Raw genomic sequence first — 8,908 nt, forward strand, 5'->3', positions numbered from 1 at the left:
AAACTTTACACTATTCTATTAAAACTTTACAATCTTTGGTACTCTTTCATTATCATTCCATCTAATTCTTATACTGAAATAAACTTATCATTTTGGTTAATTTGCAATAAACCTGCTTAATTTGGTCAAGTAATTCTGCAGAGAAATAAATCATATAAATTAGGTTTGAAGTAAACTAAATATTGCAGAAAAAAGAATTTCATTTATAATTTTTTATTTGTATTTTATATCATTTGTATTTTATATCATAAAATCAAAAATTAAATATAAATCTGCTTAAACATTATATATATGTGTTTATAGGTCTGTGTGTGTGTAATCAGAGATCTCTGCAATTTAAAAGAACTCGATGTTAAAAACAAAGTTGGTATAAATTTATTCAATGTTACATACAAATTGGTCCCTTGATTTTTAAAAGAGACTGTTTCCTCTGAAGAGTCATGATCTGTAATGTTGACCACTTTGTAAAGAATCATAATAAATAAATTTATTCCAGCACATATATTCTCATATAACCTCTGGTAAGTGCTAGCCTGTGGTGACTCAAACCATGACTAACTCTATTCTGCATACCATACAAATATCTATATTAGCCTCTTTATTTTTAATAGAGTTTAATATGTGTAACTATCTTGCATTAATGGAAAGCTGTTCCATTAAATGTGTGTGTGTGTGTGTACACACACACACACACATAGATAGGACTGATCTATGATTTTCTTTAATTCCCTTGTATTTGTGTATGTTTTTCCTTTATTTTGTTATATTAACGAAATTCTCTCTTTGTTTATCATCGCCAGCCATTTTGAATCAATGAAAGACAAAGAAGAAGACAATGAATCCGGACGAGGTCCATCACTTCCTCAATCTCCTCACTCTGTAGAAGGAGCAATAGGTGGTCCATCTCTTCCTCAGTCCCCCCACTCTGTTGAAGGAGTAATAGGTGCTTCAGCTGTTAATTTCTTTGAGTCTGAAGTGAAACATCTTGGAGACGTGTCACTCTCCCTATGTGGTGGGCTTACTGAGCCAGATGGTGTCACCCTCAAAAAATTCATGCAGAAAGTTCTTACCTATGATGACCTTTGTGAATCACCATCTCTAATTAATAATCCAGACCTGATAATCAAAATTCATGACCAGTAAGTTTGTTATTAATTATTTCTAGAAAGTTTTCTGCCTATGTTCCCTTTTGTGAGACTTAAATTCATTCAAGATCTGTCCATATGATCATATCCTCCTATTTCATTTATATCATTGTTGTAGCACTTCAAATCATTGTTAACATTGTGTAGTCAGTATTTTCTCAGATATTTCCCATGGTAAATGCCATCCAACTGGAAACTGAACACCTTTGATTTTTGTCCTCACTGATTAGCTGTAATTACCAATGTAATGTGACCCATCTTGTATTATTTGTCAATAGATCAGTACTTTGTAGTCCATTAATGTCTTTAAACTGTTCACTGTTCACTCATTTATGAAATCATGTGATAGCTTCTCTTTTAGCACTGTGAGCCTGGATTGTTGAGTCAGAGTCAAAAGTTTTGTCAACTAACTCTTCAGTCCTACTATAAACTAACAATATTTCTATCTGGTTTAGACCTCCATGAGAAATTTAATCCCTAGCTGATACTAGAAATGTGTAACAGGTAGTATCACTGACTTTAAGGCAGACTTAAATTCATTGGTGGGTTATGAAGTGAAGTTCTTTAACAGTTAAACATCTACACCAATGTTTGAACTTCTATGTAAAGATAACCAGAATATATCTACTAGCAAAGTTGTACAGATGAAATTCATCTAGAAAATTAAGAACACTGGACTCAACAATTACCCCAACAACAACTAGAAATGTTACAGTTTGAAGAAACATCAAACGTAATATTGAAAAATATTATATAATGATGTTACTATATTGTGAATTGTCACATGGCCAATTACTCTTTCAAGATAGCAGTATAATCATTTACTGGTGTGTATTATATTCTGAAAACAACTCTGGAGAAAAGAAAATCAGTGTTCATTTAGATAGTTATTGTGCTCAAAAGTGAACTAGTGCAAAGCCCATAGCCTTTTTTTCTACTCCCATCTACCTCTTCTGCATTTCATTATACATTGTTTTTATTATTATTATTATTATTATTATTATTATTATTATTATTATTATTATTTATTATTTATTATTATTCATTTAACATCCACTTTCCATGCTGGCATGGGTTAGATGGTTTGACTGGAACTGGTAAGCTAAAGAGTTGCACCAGGTTCCAGTCTGATTTGAAATGGTTTTTATGGCTGGATGCCCTTCCTATCGCCAAGCACTCTGATAGTGTAATGGGTGCTTTTTACATGCTACCAGCACAGGTACCTTTTACATGACACTGGCAACAGTCACACAATAAGAAGAGTGTGATGTGATTTGTAATAGATATTCTTTATTTAATGGTTTGAGCAATATTTCAACAGATCGTCGTTGGTCTTCTTCAGGTTCACAATGTAAAATGAAGCCTCTAATATGCTGGTAACTTTTATGTAACACTTTTAAAATACCAGCAAAATTTTGATGCTAGTTAATCACAAAAGGAATTTTATGACAAATTTTACACTGGCTGCTAAAATTACATATGGAAGTTCGACTTTCCTTGCTAACTTTAGCTATGTCATTTGCGATTTCCTTTAATCATGATTAATTGCAACCACATTTGACATAATGGCATACAAAAACATTTGCATGTTTCCAGTAATCCCCTGTACCAATACAGATCTGTTTTATTCTCAGAAATTGAGATTTTAGATTTTACCTAATTATATGATGTGGATGATCAGAGCAGTGGTGAAGGTAAATGTGAGCTGACATAGACTTGCAAGATAACTCTGTCACTATTCTGTCTTCTGAAAACTTAACTTTTGTGTCTCAAAGACCCAGTGCTAGTTTTTGAAAGACTAGACAAATTTTATATTGGACTTAAAACCATAGTTTTTTGTGTAACAGTGACAGAAATGCTAGAAATTAACTAAACTGTCTTGTGGTCCTTCCCAGACAAGAAGGATATCATCAATGAACCATAACTAGAGTATTAGTTCATGACCATGCAGGGATTTGACTGTCTTCATTAATTGTGTCTCAAATTTCATCATGAAGACTTTAATGAAATTAACTGCCATGGCAATACCCATGGTGCAACACTTGTTTGGTGGTAAAATTTTTGTCCAAACTTCATTGTGCTACTTTGTAACGCAAACTTCAATAATTTACAGAGAAAATTAGATGGAATACTTTTGTTTGTCATTTTTCAAAGGCATTCATGCATGCTAGCACCTCCCCACTTCCCATCAGGGTCAATATTGGGGTATAGTGAAGAAACATCCATGGTTACCAAAAATCTGTTTCCAATACTACTTCAGCTGCAGGGACATAAACACATCAACAGTGGTTGTCAAGTAGTGGTGAGGGACAAACACAAACACACACACACATACATGATGGGCTTCTTTCAGTTTCTGTTTACCAAATCTACTCACAAGGTTTTGATCTACCCATGGCTATAATAGAAGACGCTTGCCCAAGGTGCCACACTGTGGGACTGAACCTGGAACCATGTGGTTGGGAAGCAAGTTTCTTACTACATAGCCGCATCTATGCCTAGTTTATTTTTGCCAAACTTCTTAATGCTTGGGCAGAAGCTCAATCCAACATCTAAGACAGAGATATTGTCTTGTGAAAGATTTAGCTTAGATAACCAACTTGTTCTCTAATGTGATGGATTTTCTTCGGCAAGTGTTTTCCATAGTCATACTTTCATTTGATTTCTGACTATCTTTTGGTTTTTGTTTGAATTATTCACTTAAAACATGGAACCTATCGGGTGACAAAAATTGTTGGGAATGTTTATGTGAGAAGTCAAACCCTTAGTCATCTTTCTAGGAGTAATCCATTTTTGGATGGGTGGGTAATAAAAAGTGAGTGACTTCTTTAGTTTTTGTTGGCATTTGAAAATTTTTTATTCTAGAAAAGGAACAAATTTATTGTTCTCAAGGCAAAATTTTAAATGAGGAATGAATAAAATGAGAGGTGAATTTCATCACAGTTACACAAAACTATTCAACTAAGTATTCTTTTTCCTATATTTTCTTTTTTCTTTTTCCTTTCATCAGTTATGAGTGTGAAAACTAATGATGTCCTTCTATCTAAATAGGAATGCAAGATTTTGTCATTTATATTTTTAATTTCTGTGTTTCAGCAGTTTTTTCATTTTACATTTTGAACCTGAAGAAGACAGACAATGATTTGTTGAAATATTGTTCAAACTGTTAAATAAACAATCTCACAAATTGCATTGTGCTTTTCTTAAGGTTATTTATTATTATTCACAATAATAATAATAATAATATGAATGGAGGACTCCACCCAAGAGTAGGAGTAGCAAGATTATACTTACCTAGAAAAGAAGGTGGAGAGGGTTAATATCAGTAGAAGACTGCGTGGAGTTAGCTAAAGTAGATATAGACTCCTATGTAGGTATTAGTGAAGAAAGTTAATTAAAAGCTGCTAGAGTCACAGCAAGACATAGGGAAAGCAAAAACCCAAATGAAGTTAAAAATGAACAGAAATTATCTGACTTGCAGGAGAAGGCGTTGCATGGTAGATTCCAAAAGATAGTTGCAGCAAATGGCTATGGTTGCAGAAAGGAAAGCTGAAAAGGGGAGACAGAAAGTTTGTTAGTAGCTGCCTAAGCTCAAGCATTAAGGACTAATTGGATAAAAGCCAAGATAGACAAAAACCAAGTAGATTCCCAATGTAGGTTATGCAAATCAAAAGAGGAAAGCGTTACTCATATAGTATGTGAATGTATTCACAGAAAGAATACAAGAAAAGACATGACAACCTAGGGAGAGTAATCCACTGGGAGTTGTGTAGAAAGCTAGGATTTGAGCATACTAATAAATAGTATGAACATGAGCCTAGTAAAGTACTAGAAAGTAAGAAATACAAGATGTTGTGGGACTTTATCATTGTGACTGACAGAGTAATAGTAGCTAGAAGGCCTGATATAGTAGTGGTAGATAAAGAGAATAGAAAGTGTCAAATAATTGACTTTACAGTCCCAAATGATGAAAAATCAATATGAGAGGTATAGAAAAATAGCAAAGTACCAGGACCTAGCCATTGAATTACAGAGACTATAGAAAGTGCAGGTAAAATGTATCCCAGTAGTTATAGGTGCATTGGGAACTATCCTTAAAGATCTAAACAAACAGATGGATGAAATATACATAAAACCCAGTTTAGTACAGCTCCAGAAAGCAATGTTATTAGGGACTGAGAGGATACTTGGAAGGGTTCTTGGCGTCTAAGGTTACTTGTTGTGGCTCAATGTTAGGATTTTTTCTTTTCCAACAGTCTAATCTGTTGTGTGTATATAAAAATAATAATAATGAATTTATGAAGATTGATGTTACTCTTTCCAAAGGTCATCATCATCATTTAATGTCCATCTTCCATGCATGCATGGGTAGGATGGATGAGAGGTGCTGGCCAAGTAGAAAAACTACCCTAGGCTACTGTGTCTATTTTTGCAGGAAATTCTATAGTTCGATGCCCTTTCTAACACCAACCACTCCACAGAGTGGACTCAGTGCTTTTTACGTGGCATTAGCACAGGTGAAGTTAGTTTTGGCATGATTTTTACAGCAGAATACCCTTCCAAATGCCAACCACATTACAGTGTGGACTGGATGCTTTTAACGTGGCACCAGCACTGGCAAGGCAACCAAGTAACTCACAAGGCAAGGAAATATGAGAGGGGCAGGGCATTTGAGGAGGAGAACTTGTGTCAGAGGGTGAAAGGTTAGAGTGTGACAAAGAGACAGAAAGACATAAGCACAACAGAGGAGGCATTAGAGGAGGTGATTCAGTATCAAATGATGAAATGTTAGAGTGTAACAGAGAAATAAAGAGGCAGAAATAGGTGTCTTGCTATAGAAGGGGTACATGGTTACCCAGTGAGAGAGAGAGAGAGAGGAGAGAGAGAGAGAGAGGGGGAGAAAGAGGTAAAAGAAAGAGAACAGAAACAAGTGTGCTGATGTAAAGGAGATACTTGGTTACCTAGTCAGGAAAAACAAGAGAAGGAGAGAGAGTGACCAAAGGGAATGAGCATAGAAGAGAGATGATGTAATAAGTAACAAGAATATGAGCGTTGAACCTGGTTAGAAAAATAGGGTGTATGTGTTAGGGGTGTGGGGAGCAACAATGCAGTGAGGGCATTGGAAAACAAAACATAATTTATGAAGAGGAAATGTGAGGAAGAGAAAGATGCAGTTAGAAGAGTTGTAGTTCGATTTCTTAGGGTAGAGTGAGTGAAAAGTGTGTTGGTACATGTGGGTTGGACACAACTTTTCTAGCACTCAGTTTCATGGATGGGTCTTCTCTAGAACCTCATGTCACCAAACATCTCGGTCCACTGTCATTTCCTCCGTGAGCCCCAACCTCCTAAGATCAGCCTTCACCACTTCATCCTATATCTTCCTGAGTCCCATCCACTCTCAGTGACTGGCACTTCTGTATACAGCTGCCTTCACTCATATGTATCACATGTCCAAACCAACACATTCTCCTCTCCTGCATACCACATTTAATCCCTCTTATGCCCAGCTTTTCTCTCAACACAGTTGTGCTTTGTCAGTCATGCACTCTGATGTTGCGAATCCAACAAAGCATGCTACTTTCATTCTTCTCCAGCCTATGCATGTCCTTCACAGTCAGAGCCCATATCTCACTACCATGTAACAGCTGTTCTCACACAAGCATCATACAATCTATTTTTCACTCTAAGAGTGAGTCCTTTTGCTGCCAACAGAGGTAGTAGTTCTCTGTACTTCCTCCACCTTATTCTTATTCTAGAAACATTACTTTCAGAGCATCCATCACCATTACTAATTTGGTTACCTAAATAGCAGAAACTATCTGCTACCTCAAGAAAGCCTCCTGGGCATTTGAGAAAGTCCTTCATACTCTTAGTGTTCCTGCGTATCTGCCACACACAAAAGTGACCTTATCTGAAAACCTATTCAAAACCAACTTTCACCTTACTGACAGCATCACTGAGCATGGCCTGAACTACACTAACAAGCCATTTCTCTACTCCTACGAGGGGCGTTCAATAAGTAATGCCTCTGACCCACTTGCAGTTGTTTGATCTAGCTGAAATTTTGCATGTGCAATTATTTATATCTCTATAGATTAAGTGGCAAATTACAGCTCTGAACTAATTGTGGTTTTCGATTTACAGGTGTTTGAACTGAGTCAAGTGTGAAATGGAGCATGTTGAGTGTCGAGCAGTGATCCGGTTTTTGTATTTGAAAGGACGCACACCACGGGAGACTTTTGATGAAATGAAAGTAACTTATGGTGATGATGCCCCATCATATGACCTTGTAAAACGCTGGCATCATGAATTCAAACATGGTCGGAACTCTGTGGAAACAGCTCCCAGATCTGGTTGCCCCCTTCTGCCATTGATGAGGCATCTGTCTGTCAAGTTGAGGCTGCCATTTTGGAAGATCGACGCATAACTATTTGCCAAATAGCCCATGAGGTCAAGATTAGTACCGCATCTGTGGAAACTATCATTCATGACCATTTGCATATGCAAAAGGTGTCTGCCAGATGGATTCCCAGGTTGCTCACACCTTTCCAGAAGCAAGAACGCGTCGATTGCTCGAGGATGAATTTGGAGCTGTGCCAAGAAGATGAGTCAAAATTTTTCAAAAGACTGATTGCATAGGATAAAACCTGGGTCCATCACTATGATCCAGAGACCAAAGCCCAGTCAATGCAGTGGAAGCACCGTGACTCACCTCCTCCAAAGAAGGCAAGGATGCAGCCCTCCGCTGGCAAGGTCATGCTTACAGTCTTCTGGGACCAGGACGGAGTAGTGAAGACAGATTTCCTGGCAAAGGGTGCCACAATTACAGGAGTCTATTATGCTTCACTTTTGAGGAAATTAAGAGAAGCTATCAAAATCAAGAGGCGGGGCAAGATCAGCAAAGGCATCCTCCTCCTGCAGGACAACACTCCGATCCACAACTCGCGTGTCGCCAGATCAGAAGCACAGGCGTGCGGCTATGAACTCATCCCCCATCCCCCCTACTCTCCTGACCTTGCACCCTCTGATTTTCGCCTCTTCCCAGCCATGAAGTTGTTTTTGAAAGGAAAGCGTTTCCCAGATGATGCAGCCTTGATTTCTGAAGTCACGTCGTGGTTGGAGGACCAAGCTGGGGTCTTCTACAAAAACGGTCTTCAGAGCTGCATCAAACGATGAGAGAAATGCGTAACTCTGGGTGGTTCCTATGTAGAAAAAGACTAATAACTATTCCAAGTTTCGTTGCTCTACTGCTATGGGAAGTGGGTCAGGGGCATTACTTATTGAACGCCCCTCGTAGCTTCTTTGGAGACCACTAAATAAGAGAGTTGAGAACCCTGTCAAAAGCTTTCTCCAGGTCAACGAAGGCTAAGTACAATGGCTTACTTTTAGCCAAATACTTTTCTTGCAACTGTCTCACTATGAAAATGGCAAATTGTATCTCATCTAATTTAATTCTATCCCTAATTAGTTGAGATATAACACTCTCTGTAATTTTCATGACTTGATCCAGCAGTTAGATACCTCTGTAATTGTTTCTATCTAAGACACCACCTTTACCCTTGTAGAAGCTGACTATAACACAGCTACACCAGTCTTTGGGGATGATGCCTTCCTGAATAACCTGATTATCTATGCAATTGACTAGGCTGTATCCAACACTGCCTGATATTTTAATAATCTCAGTAGTGACACGTGATGGTCCAGGGGCTTTCCCAGTCTTCATTTTCTTAATTGCCTTATCCACTCTGATGGCTGGTCCCTCA

At 37.5% G+C, this 8,908-nt stretch overlaps 1 protein-coding gene across 2 annotated transcripts in view; it reads left to right on the forward strand.

Moving 5' to 3' along the window:
* The first annotated feature begins 333 nt into the window (after positions 1-333).
* The window catches only part of LOC115231039 (phosphatidate phosphatase LPIN2), a 22,588-nt gene continuing 14,013 nt past the window's right edge, over positions 334-8,908 (forward strand). For both annotated transcript variants that reach the window (XM_029801133.2, XM_036499923.1), the window contains exons 1-2: positions 334-363; positions 801-1,139. In XM_029801133.2, the coding sequence (XP_029656993.2) occupies positions 350-363; positions 801-1,139 (353 nt within the window). In that variant the 5' untranslated portion in view covers positions 334-349. The remainder of the gene's footprint in view (positions 364-800; positions 1,140-8,908) is intronic.

The sequence above is a fragment of the Octopus sinensis genome, unplaced genomic scaffold, assembly GCF_006345805.1.
Source record: "Octopus sinensis unplaced genomic scaffold, ASM634580v1 Contig17250, whole genome shotgun sequence".
NCBI lineage: Eukaryota > Metazoa > Mollusca > Cephalopoda > Octopoda > Octopodidae > Octopus > Octopus sinensis.